Source organism: Manis pentadactyla, chromosome 9, assembly GCF_030020395.1.
Source record: "Manis pentadactyla isolate mManPen7 chromosome 9, mManPen7.hap1, whole genome shotgun sequence".
Taxonomy (NCBI): domain Eukaryota; kingdom Metazoa; phylum Chordata; class Mammalia; order Pholidota; family Manidae; genus Manis; species Manis pentadactyla.
The window spans coordinates 108,054,501-108,077,366 of NC_080027.1; the positions used below are offsets into that span (position 1 = coordinate 108,054,501).

Genomic DNA, 22,866 nt, shown 5'->3' on the forward strand with positions numbered 1-22,866 from the left:
TGGACTCAGTGAAACTGGCCCTGAATGAATCATTTAACCCCATCTATGATTTTAAAACATCATTCTTTGGTCCTTGGGAAAATACTGGTTCACTGAGTTATGTAGACCTTCCAGATAGTGACACATTTCATCATACAATATTTTAAAAATCACATTTATTAACATTACCACTGATCTCATCAGAAAAACATTAAGTATTAGGAAGCTGTGAGGCCCATGGTGTCAGATGCAACATTTCAAAATCCTAATTTTCACTTGGAAACTTAAAGAATTTTATTCGTGACAGCAAATACTGTCAAGGTTTTCCTTGAAGTGATAGGCTCACTTCATTTTAGAGAAAATGTGTGTCAGATACCCAAATCTGAATAAACATAGTTTGTTAGTGGTGCTTTGGAGCAGAAATAGCATTCCATGAAAACAGTGTCTAATTCATCTTTCAAGTAAAAATAATGTTCCACCAAAAACAAAACAGCAAGTTCAGTTCACAACTTAAATGCACAAGTGCTTTTCCTTAAGACAACTTGGGAAGTGTTTGACATGTACTTCCATTTTTGTTGAAGAGAATATTGAAAAGGTGGTCACTTACTGGTTGAGATTTAATAAACTTAGTAGTTTTTTATTGCTTTATCAAGGACATTCTTACGTGAAATTTACCTCTTTTTTTCTTTCTTTCTTTACATGAATATATGGCAGGGACAAATAAATGACCACTAGTAAAGAAAGTTAGGTGCCTCTGCCTTGGTTTAGCTAATGCACCTGGAGTTTTACGCGCCCTCCTTTTACAACATCAGTGCGGATGTTAACCCAATGAAAAGGCAAATGACTGTTTTCATAAAAATACTACAGTATTAAAATGGCTTTGATCTCAAGGACTTTCTGAAAATATATAAGTGTCCCTAGGGTTTGTGAACCACACACTTGGAGAGCTACAGCTCTAAATTATCTTTCCTCTACTGAAAAATGTTGTCCTTTGTTAGTAAACACCATGTAAAATATGTACATTTCCAGTCACTTCAGATTTATTCATGAAAAACGTCTGATTTTTACATTGGTGTCACATATAAGAATAATTTATTTTGTATCTCTCCAAAAGTAGTCCATTTTTTTTTCTAATTTTACCACATCATATATTCTTCTCCCACCCAAGAACACCTGGCATAACATAAGTCACATAATAATCACTTAGTAAAAATATTGCCATATATTTCATTCCAGTATGCTGTAAGATTTAGTTCGTGTTTTAAAGTGCATTCTCTGCCTCTGTGACCTTGAAGTTACTTTACTTATCTGGGCCTAGTTTTTTCATTTCCAAATGGGGATAATGATAATACCTACCTCTCATGGAGTTGTGAAGATTAAAGTACTTAGAATGCTCAAATGCTGGCTGCTCAAATATGGGCTGCTATTACTGCTAGTACTATAGCTGATGTGTGCTTAGTGTTCAGATGTTGAAGCACTGGCAGTACAAGAAGACAGGCATGGCCTTTGCTTTGTGAACACATGATTAGCTAGGAAGATAGGTAGGGGTATGTCAGGTATTGTGCAAGTAAGTGGTTATGCCTGGATGAGGTGGGGGAAAGCTTCACAAAGGAGATACTTGAGCTGGGTGTCAAAGGCAAGCAAGAATATGTCAGTCAAGGAGATGTGAGTGGGTGTATGCAGGTTCAGTCACTGGCACCAAGGCCAGCTAACAAATGAGGGAGCAGTGCAACAGATAGGGATGTGGAGTCACCACCACGGGACAGTAACTGGATGTGAAATACCATCAACATGATGGGAAGGAATTTTGACTTATTCTATAGATAGGAAGCCTCTGAAGGCTTTAAGAAAGGAAGGCCATTGACAGGTTTGTGTTCTAGGGTAACTCTAGTTGCAGTGTGGAAGATGGATGGAGTGAAGGGGGAAGCTCCGTTAATAGGCTGGTCTTGGTGAGAGAGTGCAAAGGAAGAGATAAATTGGGAAGTAAGAAAGTAAAATCACCGGGTCTTGGTGACAATGGGGCTGTGAAGGATAAAGGTTTGAAAAGGAGAATATGAGGACTGTGGCTTTAGAGATTGGGTAGGTTTGAGCTGGGGTTACACGTTACAGATCTGCCCACAAGTACCTGAAAGGTGACCGTGGAGGGTGAATTTGGCAATGTTGTATGGGCAATATTAGTTAAGATTAGGTTTAGCCACTGTTGCAAAGATATAAGTAGCATAAAGAAGATGTAAGTTTCTTTCTTCTTCCCATAATAGTCCATGGATAAGCAATACAGCCAGCCTGAAAGGGTAGCCCCATGGTGTTAGGGTCACCAGTTTTCTGTCTTGCTGCCCAGACAGTATGTTTCCCTCCATCTGCTCCAGAGTGTAGCTCACCAGCACATCCACTGGGGAAAAAGGAGGAGGCTTGGAAGCACGTCCTTTCCACAGCTGGAATTCTCACACTTTACTTTTTCTTTTTTTAATTGTGGTGAACTACAGATAAATTTTATTATCTTACTTATGCATACTTTAATTTTTCTCAGAGCCTTTTGGCCAGAATCTAGTATCCACATAGCCACATCTAGATGCAAGGGAGCTTGGGAAATCTGAATGGCCATATACACAATTAAAATTTGGGATCCTATTTCTAGGGAAAAAGAGGAGGCTGGAACTTGGGGACAACTAGCATCTTTCCATACAGTTGGAAGTGAAATTTTAAAGCTCAGAAGGGATGCAGGGTCTAAAGACAGAGATGGAGAATGATCAGTTTATCAGTAGTGTATAACACATGAAAATGAATGTGAGATGGTTTACAGCAAGAATATTAATAAATAGTTAATATTTGATTGCTTATTGTCTTTGGACTCTGTGTTAAGCATTCATATATTTTAGCTAAGTTTTTATTATCATCATCTGCAGTAAATGGAAGCACAGAAAGATAGTCACACAGCTAGTAAATGATGGAGTCAAGTTCTAGTTCCAAAGCCTGAGCTCTTGTTATTCCTAAAGATAAGACCCCAGAGAACCCAAAATTTTAAGACAATTACAGAGCCAGTAAAGGAATAATTATTGACAAGGAAGAACAGGAGAAAATAGTGTCTTGGAAGCTAAGTAGGATAGAGTTTGAAAGAGGACAGGATCAGGGTTATGCTGCAGAGAGCAAGGATATTGAAAGCTGAGAGAAAAGCTTTTGGATTTGCAAATTAATAGGCCATTGATGTCTTAAAAATGTCCATTTTAGGAAATGCTGGGGAGTGAAGTTTGGTTACATTCTATTCAGAGAATGTGAAATAAAATGAGTGTATAAGTTTCTATTTGAAGAAGTTTTTTGATGAAAAGGAATTTAGATAAAAAAGGAAAATAAAATTAATTGGTATTAATAAATATTAACAAATCAGGAAAAGTGAGGATTTTTTCTTTGCTTTTTGCCAGTACTTTTCTGCTTTTGATACATCAATGTAAATTATCTTTATTTCTCCCGGTGCATTTCCCTGTATTATGGAATTCTGCAGGCGCTGTTATTCTAATCAGCTGGTGTCTGACCGATACACCATGCCAGAATATTTCATCCAGCCAGGGCATCTCTGTTGTGTACGGATTTCTGAGGATAAGTGGTGGTATCGGGTCATCATCCATCGAGTCCTTGGGAAACAGGAAGTTGAAGTGTTCTACCCAGACTTTGGAAATATTGGAACTGTTCCAAAGACCTCCCTCAGGTTCCTCAAGTGAGTTGACAGATTAAATAAGGGCAATTTAAGTTTTGAATCATAATGTTGAAATTCTGTGGGATGGGGGTCTCCCTTCCTTTTCTCTTGCCTTCCTCTCTCCATCCCTCCCTCCTCCTTTCTTCTTAATGGTCACTTAGCTTCACAGTTATAATCCTTGTGTCTTCTTCATTCACATGCTTATGAATCTGAATGGATTGTGAGACTAAATTTTGATCTGTTGTTAAGAAAATAATTCCATGAATCATGTTAAGAATTGTATTTATATAGCATGATGGTTTAACTTCCTATCTATATTTTAAATGCATGGTTTTCAAAGACTATTATGTTTTGCAGTTTATTTCTTAGGCTGCCTTACAGTGTAAGACATTAATTTTAAAATGCATGAATAGCTGGCGGCTGTGGCCGCGAGGCCAGGCGTAGCCGGGTCGGGTCCCCTGGCGCAGTTCCCCGTCTGGCCTTAAGGGGGCGCCGGCGCGGCCAATCAGGTGACCGAGCGCTAGTCGGGGCTGCGGGAAGCGGCCTCTTCTCAGTCGCCAAAAACGCCGCCGCCTAGTGGAGGAGCTCGGGAAGGCGGTGAGCGCCGGGGCTGGGGACGGAAGGGCGGTGGGAGGAAGGCAGCAGGCTGCTGCTGGGGAAGGGACCCCAAGGTGTCCACCGGGCTCGTCTGTCACCCGCGCGGATTGGGGCGCCAGGGCCATGTGTATGCTCCCCTGAGGCGGAGGTCACGGCCAGGAGGATGGGAGGCCCACGAGAGGTTGCTGTGGAAGCCGCGGCCGTGACTGGGTGCGAGGCAGCCGGCGGCGGCACCCCTTCCCCCCCTGACCCCCCACCATGTCGTGCTCGGTGCTGCAGCCCCGTCAGCAGAGGCTGGCGGAGAAGCCCACCATCCTCAGTGACCGGGGCGTCGGCATGCTTACCCGCCTCTACAACATCAAGAAGGCATGTGGAGACCCCAAAGCAAAACCATCCTACCTGATTGACAAAAACCTGGAATCTGCTGTGAAGTTCATAGTCAGAAAGTTTCCTGCTGTAGAAACCCGCAACAACAATCAACAGCTTGCACAACTTCAGAAAGAAAAATCCGAGATTCTGAAAAATTTGGCATTATACTACTTCACATTTGTAGATGTTATGGAATTTGAGGACCATGTTTGTGAATTGCTGAATACTATTGATGTGTGCCAAGTCGTCTTTGATATTACTGTAAACTTTGATTTTACAAAAAAACTACTTAGATTTGATCATAACCTATACAACACTAATGATCCTCCTGTCTGGAATTGAAGAAAGGAAGGCAATCATTGAATTATACAACTATGCTCATGAAATGACCCATGGAGCAAGTGACGGAGAATACCCATGCATTGGTCAGATGATTGTGGATTATGAAAACCCCTTAAAGAAGATGATGGAAGAATTTGTACCCCACAGCAAGTATCTTTCAGATGCACTAATTTCTCTTCAGTTTGTGTGTCCTCAAAAGGAATCCTTCAGCTGACCAGTAGAGAAACGCCCAATTACTGAGTCTCATCAGTGCACCCAGTACAATGCTCAATCCTGCACAGTCTGACACTATGCCTTGTGAATACCTCTCTTTGGATGCAATGGAAAAATGGAATATTTTTGGCTTTATTTTGTGTCGTGGGATCCTAAATACTGATACGACAGCACTGAATCTTTGGAAGCTAGCTCTTCAAAGTAGCTCTTACCTCTCACTCTTTCAAGGTGAAGTTTTCCACATTCAGAAAGCTGCAGAAGACTTATTTGTAAACATAAAAGGCTATGATAAGCGCATTAATGACATAAGAAAATGCAAAGAGGCAGCTGTGTCACATGCTGGTTCAATGCACAGAGAAAGACACAAGTTTTTAAGGTCTGCACTGAAGGAGTTGGCTACTGTCCTTTCTGATCAACCTGGCTTGCTGGGTCCTGAGGCACTTTTTGTTTTTATGGCATTATCCTTTGCCCATGAATGAAATTATCTGGTTACTTTGTCATGCAGATAACATGCCAAAGAAGAGTGCAGATGACTTTACAGATAAGCAGATTGCTGAATTAATATTTTACATGGAAGAGCTTAGAGCACATTTAAGAAAATATGGACCTGTAATGCAGAGGTATTATGTACAGTACCTTTCTGGTTTTGATGCTGTTGTCCTCAATGAACTTGTACAGAATCTTTCTGTTTGTCCTGAGGATGAATCAATTACTATGTCCTCTTTTGTTAATACTGTGACTTCCCTAAGTGTAAAACAAGTGGAAGACAGGGAAGTATTTGATTTCAGAGGAATATGATTAGATTGGTTTAGATTACAGGCATATACTAGTGTCTCTAAGGCTTCACTTAGCCTTGCAGATCACAGAGAACTTGGAAAGATGATGAATACAATAATTTTTCATATAAAAATGGTAGACTCCTTGGTGGAAATGTTGGTGGAAACATCAGATCTCTCCATATTTTGTTTTTATAGTCGTGCTTTTGAGAAGATCTTTCAACAATGTTTAGAGTTACCCTCTCAGTCAAGATACTCGGTTGCATTTCCATTGCTTTGCACTCATTTTATGAGTTGCACACATGAACTGTGTCCAGAAGAGCGACATCGTATTGGAGATTGCAGTCTTTCCTTATGTGATATGTTGCTGGATGAAATGACCAAACAAGCTTGAAATCTCATCACTGATATTTGCACAGAACAGTGTACTCTTAGTGATTGGTTGCTGCCCAAGCATTGTGCCAAAACTATTAGTCAAGCAGTGAATAAGAAGTCAAAAAAACAGACTGGTAAGAAAGGGGAACCTGAAAGGGAAAATTCAGGAGTTGAGAGCATGAGGAAAAACAGACTGATAGTGACCAACCTTGACAAATTGTACAGTGCACTTTCTGAGTTGTGTTTCTCTATAAGTTATGTACCAAACATGGTGGTTTGGGAACATACCTTTACTCCAAGAGAATATTTGACTTCTCATCTGGAAATCTGCTTTACTAAGTCAATTGTTGGAATGACTGTATAACCAAGCCACCAGGAAATTGCAAAACCATCAGAGCTTCTAACAAGTGTAAGAGCTTACTTGACTGTACTCCAGTCCAAAGAAAACTATGTGCAAATTGATATTACAAGAGTATTTAATAATGTTCTTCTTCAACAGACACAACACTTGGACAGACAGTCATGGAGAGCCAACTATTACAAGTCTATACACAAATTGGTACTTGGAAACTTTGTTAAGACAAGTCAGCAATGATCATATAGCTTATTTCCCTGTCATGAAAACATTTGTGCTGACCTTACCTACAGAAAATGAATTAACATTCAATGCAGAGGAATATTCTGACATATCAGAAATGAGGTCTTTATCAGAACTGCTAGGCCCATATGGTATGAAGTTCCTAAGTGAAAGCCTGTGGCATATTTCTTCACAATTTGCTGAACTTAAGAAACTTGTGGTGGAGAATGTTGATGTGCTCACACAAATGAGGACCAGCTTTGACAAACCAGACCAGATGGCTGCACTCTTTAAAAGATTATCATCTGTTGACAGTGTTTTGAAGAGGATGACAATAATTGGTGTAATTTTATCCTTCCAATCATTGGCACAAGAAGCACTTAGAGATGTCTTATCCTAACACATTCCTTTTCTTGTAAGTTCGATTGAAGATTTTCCAAGGGAAACTGATATGAAGGTTGCAATGAATGTATATGAATTATCATCAGCTGCTGGATTACCTTGTGAGATTGATCTTGCCTTGGTGGTAGCTCTCTCCTCACAGAAATCAGAAAACATAATAAGTCCAGAAGAAGAATATAAGATTGCCTGCCTCTTCGTGGTCTTTGTGGCAGTTTCTTTGCCAACAGTGGCCAGTAATGTGATGTCTCAGTATAGCCCTGCTATAGAAGGGCACTGCAACAACATACATTGTTTGGCCAAAGTTATCAACCAGATCGCTGCAGCTTTGTTTACAGTCCACAGAGGAAGCATTGAAGACCATCTTAAAGAATTTCTGGCGCTTGCATCCTCCAGTCTACTAAAACTTGGCCAGGAGACAGATAAAACAACAAGAAATAGAGAACCTGTTTATTTACTGCTAGATGTGATTGTGCAGGAATCCCCGTTTCTGACCTTTTGGAATATTGTTTCCTTACATCTTGCTGAGAAATGCATACCATGCTGTCTACAAGCAAAGTGTTACATCTTCTGCATAAAGTATCTCATTATTGAAGACAAACATGCATTTTGTCACCTAGGTTTTATCTGTAAACTGGATCTCTTTTACCTTAAGGGCCTGAAAAACAGTTTTGTGGATTATAAATTTCTTTCATATGGTTTTATTTTCTGATCATTGGTTTCATAATATGGTTGTATCACAGTACCTGACTGATTTAGGTTGCACATTCACTGAATTCACTGAAATTATTCCTATAATTTTAGAGAATCATTTGTTTGGAAAATGTTATCTCTGTTTTTGATAATTGATAATGAAAAAACCCTTTGCTTGTTTATTTCTAAAAAAATAACAAAATGCATGAATAAAATACTCTGAGATGGTGTGACTAGCAAAAATCAAGAAGTGGATTAGAGATTCTATAAAATATAGTTTTAAAATATGATTAAATATTCATGTATTTGATTATCCTTTGCAGGTGCTGCTACACAAAGCTTCCAGCTCAGGCTATCCCTTGTTCTTTGGCTTGGGTGAGACCAGTAGAGGTGTGTTCATTTTCCATTTAATCAGCAAATATTTGATGCCAAAAACAGTTCTAGGTTCTCAGGATACAGAAATAGAACATGGAATGAGCCTCCAAGACAATCATTGTGGCTAGTAAGGAAGATAGACATGTGGACAAAAATAATCATACTGTGTCATATTTGCTGTAGAGGTTTTTTTTATTAAACTATCATTGATATGCCATTTTATGAAGGTTTCACATGATCAACATTGTGGTTTCATCATTCACCAATATTATCAAGTCCTCACCCCCTGCACTGCAGTCACTGTCCATCAGTGTAGTAAGATACTATAGAGTCATTACTTGTCTTCTCCATGCTGTACTGCCTTCCCCGTGACCTACCTATATTGTGATTGTGAATTATAGTGTCCCTTAATCCCCTTCTTCCTCCCTTCCCACCCACCCTCACCAACTCCTTCCCTTTGATAACCACTAGTCCCTTCTTGGAGTCTGTGAGTCTGCTGCTGTTTTGTTCCTTTAGTTTTGCTTTGCTTTTATACTCTACAAATGGGTGAAGTCATTTGGTACTTGTCTTTCTCTGCCTGGCTTATTTAACTGACTTATTGTCACCTAGGTTTTATCTATAAACTGTGGTGTAATTTCATCCTTCCAATCATTGGCTTCATCCATGTTGTTGCAAATGGTAGGATTTGTTTTCTTCTTATGGCTGAATAATATTCCATTGTGTATATGTACAACATCTTTATCCATTCATCTATTGATGGACACTTAGGCTGCTTCTATATCTTGACTTTGTGGCAAATAATTTTATGAATATATTCTCCTATACAGTAGGGTGCCTTTTTTGTTCTGCTGATGGTGTCCTTTCCTGTATAGAAGCTTTTTAGTTTGATGTAGTCCCTCTTGTTCATTTTTTGTTCCTTTCCTTGGGGACATGTGCCCAGGAAAAAATTGTTCATGCTTATGTTCAAGAGATTTTTGCCTATGTTTTCTAATAAGAGTTTGATGGTTTGATCTCTTACACTTAGATCTTTAATTCATTTCAAGTTTACGTTTGTGTATGGAGTCAAACTATAATCCAGTTTCATTCTCTTACATGCAGCTGTCCATTTCCCAACACCAGTTATTGAAGAGACTATCCTTTCTCTATTGTATATTCATGGCTGCTTTATCATATTAATTGACCATATATATTTGAGTTTATATCTGGGTTCTGTTCTGTTCCATTGATCTATGGGTCTGTTCTTGTGCCAGTACCATACTATTTTGATACTGTAGCTTTGTAGTATAGCTTGATGTGCCATTAAGAGATAGTAATACACCCAGCTTTGTTCTTTTCCAGGATTGCTTTAGCTGTTTGGGGGTCTTTTATGGTTCCAAATGAATGTTAGGATTATTTGCTTTAATTCATTGAAAAATGATACTGGTGTTTTGATAGGGATTGCATTAACTCTGTAAATTGCTTTGGGTAGGATGGCCATTTTGACAATATTAATTCTTCCTATCCATGAGCATGGGATAGATTTCCATTTATTTGTGTCTTTAATTTCTTTCATGAGTTATCTTATAGTTTTCAGAGTACAGGTCTTCCACCTCCTTGTTTAGGTTTATTCCTAGGTATTTTATTCTTTTTGATATATTTTGCAACTTTGCTGAATCCAGTTATTAGTTCTAATAGTTTTTTGGTGGAGTCTTTAGGGTGTTTTTAGGGGTTTTTAGGATATATAGTATCATATCATCTGCAAAAAGTGACAGTTTGCATTCTTTCTTACCAGTTTGGATGCCTTTTATCTCTTTATCTTGTCTGATTGCCATAGCTAGGACCTCCAGTACTATGCTGAAAAAAAGTGGGGAGAGTGGACATCTTTGTCTTGTTCCTGATTTTAAAGGAAAAGCTTTCAGCTTCTTGCTGTTAAGTATAATGTTGGCTGTGGGCTTGTCATATATGGCCTTTATTATGTTGAGATACTTGCCCTCTATACCCATTTTGTTGAGGGTTTTTATCATGAATGGATGTTGAATTTTGTCAAATGCTTTTTCAGCATCTGTTGAGATGATCATGTGGTTTTTATCCTTCATTTTGTTAATGTGGTGTATGATGTTGATTGATTTTTGAATATTGTGCTATCCTTGCATCCCTGAAATAAATCCCACTTGGTTATGATGGATGATCCTTTTGATGTATTTTTGAATTTGGTTTGATGATATTTTATTGAGGATTTTAGCATCTATGTTCATTGGGGATATTGGTCTATAATTTTCTTTTTTTGTGGTGTCTTTGCCTGGTTTTGGTATTAGAGTGATGCTGGCCTCATAGAATGAGTTTGGAAATATTCCCTCCTTTTCTAGTTTATGGAATACTTCAAGAAGGATGGGTATTAGCTCTTCTTTAAATGTTTGGTACAATTTAGCTGTGAAGCCATCTGGACTTTGATGTTTGTTTGGGAGGTTTTTGATTACCAGTTCAATTTTGCTACTGGCGATTGGTCTATTCAGATTTTCTGTTTTTTTCCAGGGCCAGTCATAGAAAGCTGTACTTTTCTAGGAACTCTTACATTTCTTCTAGGTTGTCCAGTTTCTTGGCATATAATTTTTCATAGAATTCTCTAATAATTCTTTGTATGTCTGTAGTATCAGTTGTAACTATTCCTTTTTTATTTCTGATTTTATTTGTATTCTCTCTCTCTTTTTTCTTAAGTCTAGCTAGTGGTTTGTCTATTTTGTTTATCTTAAAGAACCAGCTCTTGGTTTCATTGTTTTTTTTTCTATTGTTTCATTCTTCTGTATTTTATTTTTTTTTCTCCTCTGATCTTTATTATGCCCCATCTACTAACTCTGGGTTTCATTTGTTCTTTCTTTTCTAGTTTCTTCAGTTCTGAGTTTAGACCATTTATTTGGGATTGTACTTGTTTCTTGAGGTAGGCCTGTATTGCTATGTACTTCCCTCTTAGAACTGCTTTTGTGGTGTCCCACATATTTTGAACTGTTTTATGTTTGTTTTCATTTGCCTCCATGTAGTGCTTGATTTCTTCTTTGATTTGTTCATTGCTCCATTGACTATTTAGAATCATGTTGTTTAGCCAATATGTGTTTGTGGGTGTTTGTTTTTGTGTAATTTATTTCTAGTTTCATACCATAGTGATCTGAAAAGATGCTTGATACAATTTCAGTATTTTTGAATTTATTGGGGCTCTTTTTGTGGCCTAATATGTGATCAATTCTGGAGAACATTCCATGTTCACTTGAGAAAAATGCGTACCCTGCTACTTTTAGGTGGAATGTTCTGTATAATCTGTTAAGTCCATCTGATCTAGTGCATTGTGCAGTGCCTCAGTTTCCTTATTTGTTTTATGACTGGTTGATCTGTCCACTGATGTAAGTGGTGTGTTAACATCCCCTAATATGATTGAGTTACAGTCTATTTCTCCCTTTAGTTCTATTCACATTTGTTTTACATATTTAGGTGCTACATGTTGGGTGCACGGATATTTGTAATGGTTATTATCCTCTTCTTGGACTGACCCCTTTATCATTATGTATTGTTCTTTGTGTCTTGTTACTTTCTTTGTTTTGAAATTATTTTTTCTGATATAAGTACTGCTACTCCTGCCTTTTTCTCCCTGTTATTTGTGAGAAATACCTTTTTGCATCTCTTCACTTTTAGTCTATGTATGTCTTTAGGGGTGAAATGAGTCTCTTGTAGTGACATATACATGGGTCTTGGTAGGCTTTAGGTTCATGGTTACCATAAGGTTCATAGTTTCCTAAATATATGTATATATAAGTGTTTCTATTTGGTCACTCTATTTTGAACACAGTTTAAAACTACTTTTTTTATTCTTCCTCCTCCAAACTTTGTGCATTGGATGTTATGATCTTCATTTTTTTGTGTGTATCCCTTGACTGATTTTGTGTATAGTTGATTTTACTACTTTTATTTTTTTAAGTTTACACTTGCTTAGTAAGTAATTGGTCTGCTACCTTTACTGTGGGTTTATTGTCACTAATGAAAAATATTTAGGCTTAAGAACATTTCCATCAATAGAAATCCCTTTAAGATATGTTGTAAGGCTGGTTTAGTGGTCAATTCTTTTAACTTTCATTTATCTGGAAAACTTTTAATCTTTCCGTCAATTCTGAATATTAACCTTGTTTTGTAGAATATTCTTGGTTAAATGTCATTGTTTGAATACATTAAATATTTCATGCCAATGTATACTTTTTCTTACCTTTGTGCCTTATTTTGAAGAGAGTTTTTAATTCCACTAAATAAATACTGTATTATTTTAGTGATTACTCTAGGAAATACAACATCCTGTGTGTAATACTGCTGGAACATTAGAACACTTTTCTTGTTTTAACGTATTCTTCTGATCTGTTTTTGTTGTGTAATTAATATTACCTTTTTTAACCCCTCAATAAATTATATAAAATCATAGTAATGTACATTTAGATTTAGTTATGTATTCCTCAGTTTCTTAGCTCATCACTCACACCCTTTGTTTTCATTTCATTTCAATCACACCATTAGGTTTTCATTTTGAGGGGGTTTACTGATGTCAAGCTTAGTTATGTTTACCTGAAAATACTATTTTTCAGTGACTCCTGAAAGGTATATTCACTAGGTATAGAATTGTGGGTTGACAGTTAATATCGTTAGCTCATTGAAGATATAATGACCTGGATTCTGGTTTTCCTTATCATATTTGAGAGGTTTGCTGTCAGTTTAATTGATGTCCCTGTGAAAGCATGTCCTAAAATTGTGTCTTTAGCTTTTCTTTTTTTATTTTATTTTGGTATCATTAATCTTCAATTACATGAGCAACATTATGATTACTAGACTCCCCCCATCATCAAGTCCCCACCACATAACCCATTACAGTCACTGTCCATCAGCATAGTAAGATGCTGTAGAATCACTACTTGTCTTCTCTGTGTTGCACAGCCCTCCCCATGCCACACCCTAGATTATGTCTGCTAATAGTAATGCCCCCCTTTTTTTTCCACCTTATCCCTCCCTTCCCACCCATCCTCCACAATCCCTTTCCCTTTGGTAACTGTTAGTCCATTCTTGGGTTCTGTGAGTCTGCTGCTGTTTTGTTCCTTCAGTTTTTTTCTTTGTTCTTATACTCCACAGGTGAGTGAAATCATTTGATACTTGTCTTTTTCCGCCTGGCTTATTTCACTCAGCATAATACCCTCTAGCTCCATCCATATTGTTGCAAATGGTAGGATTCGTTTTCTTCTTATGGCTGAATAATATTCCATTGTATATATGTACCACATCTTTATCCATTCATCTACTGATGGACACTTACATTGATTCCATTTCTTGGCTATTTTGTAAATAGTGCTGCGGTAAACATAGGGGTGCATGTATCTTTTTCAAACTGGGCTGCTGATTCTTAGGGTAAATTCCTAGGAGTGGAATTCCTGGATCAAATGGTATTTCTATTTTTAGTTTTTTAAGGAACCTCCATACTGCTTTCCACAATGGTTGAACTAATTTACATTACCACCAGCAGTGTAGGAGGGTTCCCCTTTCTCCACAACCTCGCCAACATTTGTTGTTGTTTGTCTTTTGGGTGGTGACCATCCCTACTCGTGTGAGTGATATCTCATTGTGGTTTTAATTTGCATTTCTCTGATGATTAGTGATGTGAAGCATCTTTTCATGTGTCTGTTGGCCATCTGAATTTCTTCTTTGGAGAAGTGTCTGTTCAGATCCTCTGCCCATTTTTTAATTGGATTATTTGCTTTTTGTATGTGGAGGTGGGTGAGCTCTTTATATATTTTGGATGTCAACCCTTTATCGGATCTGTCATTTATGAATATATTCTCCCATACTGTAGAATGCCTTTTTGTTCTATTGATGGTGTCCTTTGCTGTACAGAAGCTTTTCAGCTTGATATAGTCCTACTTGTTCGTTTTTGCATTTGTTTCCCTTGCCCGGAGAGATATGTTCTTGAAGAAGTTGATCATGTTTATGTCCAAGAGATTTTTGCCTATGTTTTTTTCTAAGAGTTTTATGGTTTCATGACTTACATTCAGGTCTTTGATCCATTTCGAATTTACTTTTGTGTATGGGGTTAGACAATGATCCAGTTTCATTTTCTTACATGTAGCTGTCCAGTTTTTCCAACACCAGCTGTTGAAGAGGCTGTCATTTCCCCATTGTATATCCATGGCTCCTTTATTATACACTAATTGACCATATATGTTTGGGTTAATATCTGGACTCTCTATTCTGTTCCACTGGTCTTTGGGTCTCTACTTGTGCCAGTACCAAATTGTCTTGATTACTGTGGCTTTGTAGTAGAGCTTGAAGTTGGGAAGCAAGATACCCCCTGCTTTGTTCTTCCTTCCCAGGATTGCTTTGGCTATTCTGGGTCTTTTGTAGTTCCATATGAATTTTAGAACTATTTGTTCCAGTTCATTGAAGAATGCTGTTGGTATTTTCATTGGGTTGCATTGAGTCTGTAGATTGCTTTATACCCATTTTGTTGAGAGTTTTTATCATGAATGGATGTTGAATTTTGTCGAATACTTTTTCAGTGTCTATGAAGATGATCATGTTGATCATGTGGTTTTTGTCCTTCTTTTTTGTTGATGTGGTGTATGATGTTCATGGATTTTTTAATGTACCATCCTTGCATCCCTGAGATGAATCCCACTTGATCATGGTGTATGATCCTCTTGACGTATTTTTGAATTCGGTTTGCTAATGTTTTGTTGAGTAATTTTGCATCTATGTTCATCAGGGATATTGGTCTGTAAGTTTCTTTCTTTGTGGGGTCTTTGCCTGGTTTTGGTATTAGAGTGATGCTGGCTTCATAGAATGAGTTTGGAAGTATTCCCTTCTCTTCTATTTTTGGAAAACTTTAAGGAGAATGGGTATTATGTCTTCTCTATATGTCTGATAAAATTCAGCGATGAGTCCATATGGTCTGGGTGTTTTGTTCTTGGGTAGTTTTTTGATTACCAATTCAATTTCATTGTTGGTAATTGGTCTGTTTAGATTTTCTGTTTGTTCCTTGGTTAGTCTTGGAAGGTTGTATTTTTCTAGAAAGTTGTCCATTTCTTCTAGGTTTTCCAGCTTGTTACCATATAGATTTTCACAGTATTCTCTAATAATTTTTTGTGGGGTCCATTGTGATTTTTCCTTTCTCATTTCTGATTCTGGTTATGCTTGTAGATTCTCTTTTTCTCTTAATAAGTCTGACTAGGGGTTTATCTATTTCATTTATTTTCTCAAAGAACCAGCTCTTGGATTCATTGATTTTTTTCTCTTGTTTTACTCTTCTCAATTTTATTTATTTCTTCTCTGATCTTTATTATGTACCTCCTTCTTCTGACTTTGGGACTCATTTGTTCTTCTTTTTCCTGTTTCAATAATTGTGACATTAGACTATTCATTTGGGATTGTTCTTCCTTCTTTAAATAGGCCTGGATTGCTGTATACTTTCCTCTTAGAACTGCTTTTGCTGTGTCCCACAGAAGTTGAGGCGTTGTGCTATTGTTGTCATTTGTTTCTATATATTGCTTGATCTCTGTTTTAATTTGGTCATTGATCCATTGATTATTTAGGAGCATGTTGTTTAGCCTCCATGTGTTTGTGGGCCTTTTTGTTTTCTTTGTACAATTTATTTATAGTTTTATACCTTTGTGATCTGAGAAGTGGGTTGGTAGAATTTCAGTCTTTTGGAATTTACTGAGGCTCTTTTTGTGGCCTAGTGTGTGGTCTATTCTGTAAAATGTTCCATGTGCACTTGAGAAGAATGTATATCCTGCTGCTTTTGGCTGGAGTGTTCTGTAGATGTCTGTTAGGTCCATCTGTTCTAGTGTGTTGTTCAGTGCCTCTGTGTCCTTACTTATTTTCTGTCTGGTGGATCTGTCCTTTGGAGTGAGTGGTGTGTTAAAGTCTCCTGAATGAATGTATTGCATTCTATTTCCTCCTTTAATTCTGTTAGTATTTGTTTCACATATGTAAGTGCTCCTATGTTGGGTGCATAAATATTTGTAATGGTTATATCCTCTTGTTGGCCTGAGCCCTTAATCATTAAGTAATGTCCTTCTTTATATCTTGTGACTTTCTTTGTTTTGAAGTCTATTTTGTCTGATACAAGTACTGCAACACCTGCTTTTTTCTCCCTGTTGTTTGCATGAAATATCTTTTTCCATCCCTTCACTTTTACACTGTGTATGTCTTTGGGTTTGAGGTGAGTCTCTTGTAAGCAGCAGATAGATGGGTCTGGCTTTTTTATCCAATCTATTACTCTGTGTCTTTTGATTGGTGCATTCAGTCCATTTACATTTAGGGTGATTATCGATAGATATGTACTTATTGCTGTTGCAGGCTTTGGATTCGTGGTTACCAAAGGTTCAAGGGAAGCTTCTTTACTATCTAAGCTTCTAACTTAACTAAGCTTCTTACTATGCTAGAATAAACACAGTCCAAAGATTCTTTATTTCTCTCCCTTCTTATTCTTCCTCCTCCATTCTTTATATGTTAGGTGTTTTATTCTGTAGTCTTTTGTGTTTCCTTTGACTGCTTTTGTGCATAGTTGATTTTATTTTTTGCCTTTAGTTAGTTAGTATTTGGTTGGTCTGCTTTCTTTGGTGTTATTTTCTTTTCTCTGGTGACATCTATTTAGCCTTAGGAGTACTTCCATCTAGAGCAGTCCCTTTAATATATCCTGTAGAGGTGGTTTGTGAGAGGCAAATTCCCTCAACTTTTGCTTATCTGGCAATTGTTTGATTCCTTCAAATTTAAGTGATAATCATGCTGGATACAGTATTCTTGGTTCAAGGGCCTCCTGTTTCATTGCATTAAATATGTCATGCCTGTAAGATTTCTGTTGAGAAGTCTGATGATAACCTGATGGGTTTTCCTTTGTAGATGACCTTTTTTCTCTCTTTGGCTGCCTTTAAAACTCTGTCCTTGTCTTTGATCTTTGCCATTTTAATTATTATGTTTCTTGGTTTTGTCCTTCATGGGTCCCTTCTTTTGGAAGTTCTGTGGGCTTCCATGGTCTGAGAGACTATTTCCTTTCCCAGCTTGGGGAAGTTATCAGCAATTATTTCTTCAAAGACACTTTATATCTCTTTTTCTTCCTTTTCTTCTTCTGGTACCCCTATAATGCAAATATTGTTCCTTTCAGATTGGTCACACAGTTCTCTTATTAATTCTTTCATTCCTAGAGATCTGTTTATCTCTCTCTGCCTCAGCTTCTCTGTATTCCTGTTCTCTGATTTCTATTCCATTAGCAGTCTCTTGCACCTCCTCCTGTCTGCTCTTAAGTACTTCTATTGATTGTTTCATTTCTGTTATGTCTCTCCAGACTTCATCCCTTAGCTCTTGCATATTTCTCTGCAGGTCCATCAGCATGGTTATGACTTTTATTTTGAAATCTTTTTCAGGAAGATTGGTTATATCTGTCTCAGCAGGCCCTCTCTCTGGGATTGTCTGAGTGATTTGTCTGTGTGATTTTTGACTGGACCATATTCTTCTGCCTTTTCATGGCAATAAAAGTGGTCACCGGCAGGTGGTGCATGTGTCAGCTGGGAGAACCAAGTCCCTTCCTCCTTGCTGGTCACCTTGCCCTTCTCCAATGCCTATGCTTCTTACCCACACACAGGGAGAAGTTTCTGGGATAATCTCCTGAGCTGCCTTGTGTGGGGCAGCCCTCAGGATAGCCTAGGGCACTGCAGGGTGTCGTAGACGTGCTGGGTGTGTTCTCCTGCAAGAATGGCACCCCTTCATGCCTTCTGGACCTTTCTCCGGCTTCCTCTGTCTGTGCCAGGCAGCTGCATGCTAGCGGCAGCCTCTGGGTCTGTCCCGGTTAGCTGTGCTCTCTGAGGAGACTCTCTGTGGTTGCTGTGGGCGGGGCTGTTCCCCAGCTGCTCCACAGCTGTGGTGGATCAGCTGGTTTGCTTGCAGCGCTGGCGGGGGGAAATGAACGGCAGGCTGCTTAACGCTGTGAGGGCCTTTGGAGCTGCATCACCTCCCAGGGGGTTAGGGTGCCCGAAGTTCCTTAAGATTCCCAGCCTGCTGGTCTGCATGTCCTTTGACAATTTTGTCTAGCTGTTAAGCCCTTGTCCCTTTAATACTTTTAAAAAGTACCCACTTTTCTTTTGTCCCAGGGGAGCCGGCTGTGGGGACCCACTTGCAGTCTCTGTCTTGGATTTTACTTTTCCATTTCTCTGATATCCAGTACACCATGTGATGTGTGTGCTCCTGGTGCAGATTACTAGGGCTGGTTATTTAGTAGTCCTGTGCTTCCCCTCCCTCCCCACTCTTGATTCTTTTCCTCCTGCTGATGAGCTGGGGTGGGGGGAGTGCCCTGGTCCCACCAGGTCATGGCTTTGTAGCTTACCTTTTTCGTGAGATGCTGAGTTCTCGCAGTTGTAGATGTAGCCTGGCTGTTGTACTGTATCTTCTGGTCTCTCTTTTAGGAATAGTTGTATTTTCAAAAATATATATGGTTTTGGGAGGATATTTCTGCTGCCTTACTCATGCCTTCATCTTGAGCCCCCTCTCCTGTCTGTAGCTTTTAAAAAATTTTCCTCTTTGTTGCCTGTGTTCTTTGGTTTTAGTATGTTGATATGTGAATTTATTCTTACTTGTTATATTTTTGTGATGCTTTGTTACGTTTCACTAAATCTGGAAAATTCCCAGACATTATCTCTTCAATTATTGTCTTCTTCCCATATTCATATATTCGCTCTTTTTCTGTTTCTGCCTCTCATTTTCTGGGACCATAATTAAAAGTATGTTAAACTTCCTCAATTTATCTTCCATGTATTTTAACCTCTCTTCTGTATTTCACATATTTCTTTCTTTCCATGTTGCATTCTGAGTAATATATTCCAAATTATCTTTGACTTTACTGATTTTTAAGTCTACCTAATTTGCTATTGAGTCAACCTGTTAGATTTTTAATTTTGGTTATTATATTTTTACTTTCATAATGTTCTCTTCATTGTTTAATTCTGCTAGATCAATTTTTTGTGTGTGTGATTAATCTACAATTACATGAAGAACATTATGTTTACTAGGGACCCCCTTCACCAAGTCCCCCCCACAAACCCCATTACAGTACTGTCCATCAGCATAGTAAGATGCTGTAGAATCACTACTTGTCTTCCTGTGTTGCACAGCCCTCCCCATGCCCCTTCCCCACATTATACATGCTAATCATAATACCCCCTTTCTTTTTCCCCACCCTTATCCCTTCCTTCCCTCCCATTCTCCCAAATCCCTTTCCCTTTGGTAACTGTTAGTCCATTCTTAGGTTCTGTGATTCTGCTTCTGTTTTGTTCCTTCAGTCTTTCCTTGTTCCTACACTCCACATATGAGTGAAATCATTTGGTGTTTGTCTTTCTCCTCCTGGCTTATTTATACCCTCTAGCTCCATCCATGTTGTTGCAAATGGTAGGATTTGTTTTCTTCTTATGGCTGAATAATATTCCATTGTGTATATGCACTACATCTTCCCCATCCATTCATCTACTGATGGATACTTAGTTTGCTTCCTTTTCTTGGCTATTGTAAATAGTGGCTTTTGGATGTAGAGTCCTATAGATGTCTATTAGGTCCATCTGTTCTAGTGTGTTGTTCAGTGCCTCTGTGTCCTTAATTATTTTCTTTCCAGTGGATCTATCCTTTGGAGAGTGGCATGTTGAAGTCTCCTAAAATGAATGCATTGCATTCTATTTCCTCCTTTAGTTCTGTTAGTATTTGTTTCACATATGTTGGTGCTCCTGTGTTGGGTGCATATATATTTATAATGGTTATATCCTCTTGTTGGACTGACCCCTTTATCATTATGTAATGTCCTTCTTTATCTCTTGTTACTTTCTTTGTTTTGAGGTCTATTTTGTCTGATACTACTGCAACACCTGCTTTTTTCTCCCTGTTGTTTGCATGAAATATCTTTTTCGATCCCTTGGCTTTTAATCTGTGCATGTCTTTGGGTTTGAGGTGGGTCTCTTGTAAGCAGCATAGAGATGGGTCTTGCTTTTTTATCCATTCTATTACTCTGTATCTTTTGGTTGGTGCATCCAGTCCCTTTACATTTAGGGTGATTATTGAAAGATATGTACTTATTGCCATTGCAGGCTTTAGATTCATGGTTACCAAAGGTTCAAGGTTATCTTCTTTAGTATCTTACTGTTTAACTTAACTCGCTTATTGAGCTATTTTAAACACTGTCTGGTGATTCTTTATTTTTCTCCCTTCTTATTCCTCCTCTTCCATTCTTTACATGTTGGTTATTTTATTGTGTGCTCTTTTGTGTTTCCTTTAACTGCTTTTGTGGGTAGTTGATTTTATTTTTTGCCTTTAGTTAGTATTTGGTTGGTCTTCTTTCTTTGCTATGATTTTATTTTCTCTGGTGACATCTATTTAGTCTTAGGAGTGCTCCCATCTAGAGCAGTCCCTCTAAAATACCCTGTAGAGGTGGTTTGTGGGAGGCTAATTCCATCAACTTTTGCTTGTCTGGGAATTGTTTAATCTCTTCTTCATATTTAAATGATAATCATGCTGGATACAGTATTCTTGGTTCAAGGCCCTTCTGTTTCATTGCATTAAATATATCATACCATTCTCTTCTGGCCTGTAAGGTCTCTGTTGAGAAGTCTGATGATAGCCTGATGGGTTTTTCTTTGTAGGTGACCTTTTTCCTCTCTCTCATACCTTTAAAACTCTGTCCTTGTCCTTGATCTTTGTCATTTTAATTATTATGTGTCTTGGTGTTGTCCTCCTTGCGTCCCTTCTGTTGGGGGTGTGCACTTCCGTGGTCTGATCAATTATTTCCTTCCCTAGTTTGGGGAAGTTTTCAGCAATTATTACTTCAAAGACACTTTCTATCCCTTTTTCTCTCTCTTCTTCTTCTGGTACCCCTATAATGTGGATATTGTTCCTTTTGGATTGGTCACACAGTTCTCTTAATATTGTTTCATTCCTGGAGATCCTTTTATCTCTCTCTGTGTCAGCTTCTATGCATTCCTGTTCTCTGGTTTCTATTCCATCAATCACCTCTTGCATCTTATCCATTCTCCTTATAAATCCTTCCAGAGATTGTTTCATTTCTGTAATCTCCTTCCGTACATCATCCCTTAGCTCTTGTATATTTCTCTGCAGGTCCATCAGCATGGTTATGAGCTTTATTTTTAATTATTTTTCAGGGAGATTGGTTAGGTCTATCTCCTTCTCAGAGTTTGCCTCTGTGATCTTGGTCTGTATCAAATTCTTCTGCCTTTTCATGGTGATAGAGCTATTTGTGGGGAGCTGGCATGTGTGTTGGCTAAGAGAAAGTCCCTTTCTTGCTAGTTTGTGTGTTTCTCTCCTGGGAGAACAGCGACCCCTAGCGGCTTGTTCTGGGTAGCTGCATGCAGGTGGGGTTTCTAATTCTTGCCCGGCCTGCTGTGGAGCTCTGTGGTTGCTGTGGGTATAGCCAGCTTCAGGCTGCTTTCCCAATATGGTGGAGCCGCGTCAGAGGGGGAACGGGTGGGAGGCTGTTTATCGCTGTGAGGGGCCTCCGAGCTGCGCTGGCACCCAGGGGGTTAGGGCACCCGGAGTTCCCTGGAATTCCCAGCTGCTGTGCTAAGTGTCCCGGGATGCTTCCATCCAGCTGTGGGATCCCTGTCCCTTTAAGACTTTCAAAAAGCACTTGCTTTTCTTTGTCCCAGGGGCACTGGCTGCAGGGACCCACTCACAGGTCTTACTGTCCTGTTTCCCTAGTATCCAGCACCTCATGCACTGTGTGTCTGCATTCTCAGTGCGGATGGCTAGGGCTGGCTATTTAGCAGTCCTGGCCTCCCTCTCCCTCCCCGCTCCGACTCCTCTCCTCCCACCGGGAGCTGGGGGGAGGAGCGCTCGGGTCCCACCAGGCTGCGGCTTGTATCTTACCCCCTTCATGATGCGCTGGGTTCTGGTAGGTGTAGATGTTGTAGTCTGGCTGTTGTCCTGTGTCTTCTGGTCTCTCTTTTAGAAATAGTTGTATTTGTTGTATTTTCAAAAATATATATGGTTTTGGGAGGAGATTTCTGCTGCTCTACTCATGCCGCCATCTTGGGTCTCTCTCTGCTAGATCAGTTTTTATAGATTGCTGATCTCTGCAGAAGCTTTCAAATTAATCTGAATTTTTAAATTTGTTTTTGCTTTAAGTATAGAAGTATAGTTGTTTTATAATTTGGCTGGAAATTCAAATATCTAAAGTTTTTGTGGGTTTATTTCAGTTACTTTGTTTCTCCTTGTTTTTGTTTGTGTCCCTTCTAAGGTGTTGTAGTCTGTTGTAATGTATTTTATTTATTTATTGTTTCCTCATATACTCTTTATCTTTGCCTATGTTATTGTCTTTGTAAAGTTACTGTAGGAATGGTCGAATAATACAGGCTGAGATTGCCTACCTCCAGAAAGATTTATATTTGCTTCTGCCAGGTACCTAGCAATACTACCAGTTTGGAACCATGTTCATTTAAATG

The 22,866-nt window shown here is 38.6% G+C and overlaps 1 protein-coding gene and 1 pseudogene across 3 annotated transcripts in view; both read left to right on the top strand.

Annotated features, from left to right (window-relative positions):
• The window catches only part of TDRD5 (tudor domain containing 5), a 93,625-nt gene that overhangs the window by 54,217 nt on the left and 16,542 nt on the right, over window positions 1–22,866 (top strand). For all 3 annotated transcript variants that reach the window (XM_036905920.2, XM_036905921.2, XM_036905922.2), the window contains exons 10-11: window positions 3,476–3,688; window positions 8,332–8,398. In XM_036905920.2, the coding sequence (XP_036761815.2) occupies window positions 3,476–3,688; window positions 8,332–8,398 (280 nt within the window). The remainder of the gene's footprint in view (window positions 1–3,475; window positions 3,689–8,331; window positions 8,399–22,866) is intronic.
• On the top strand, window positions 4,521–7,893 carry LOC118922787 (nck-associated protein 1-like; annotated as a pseudogene).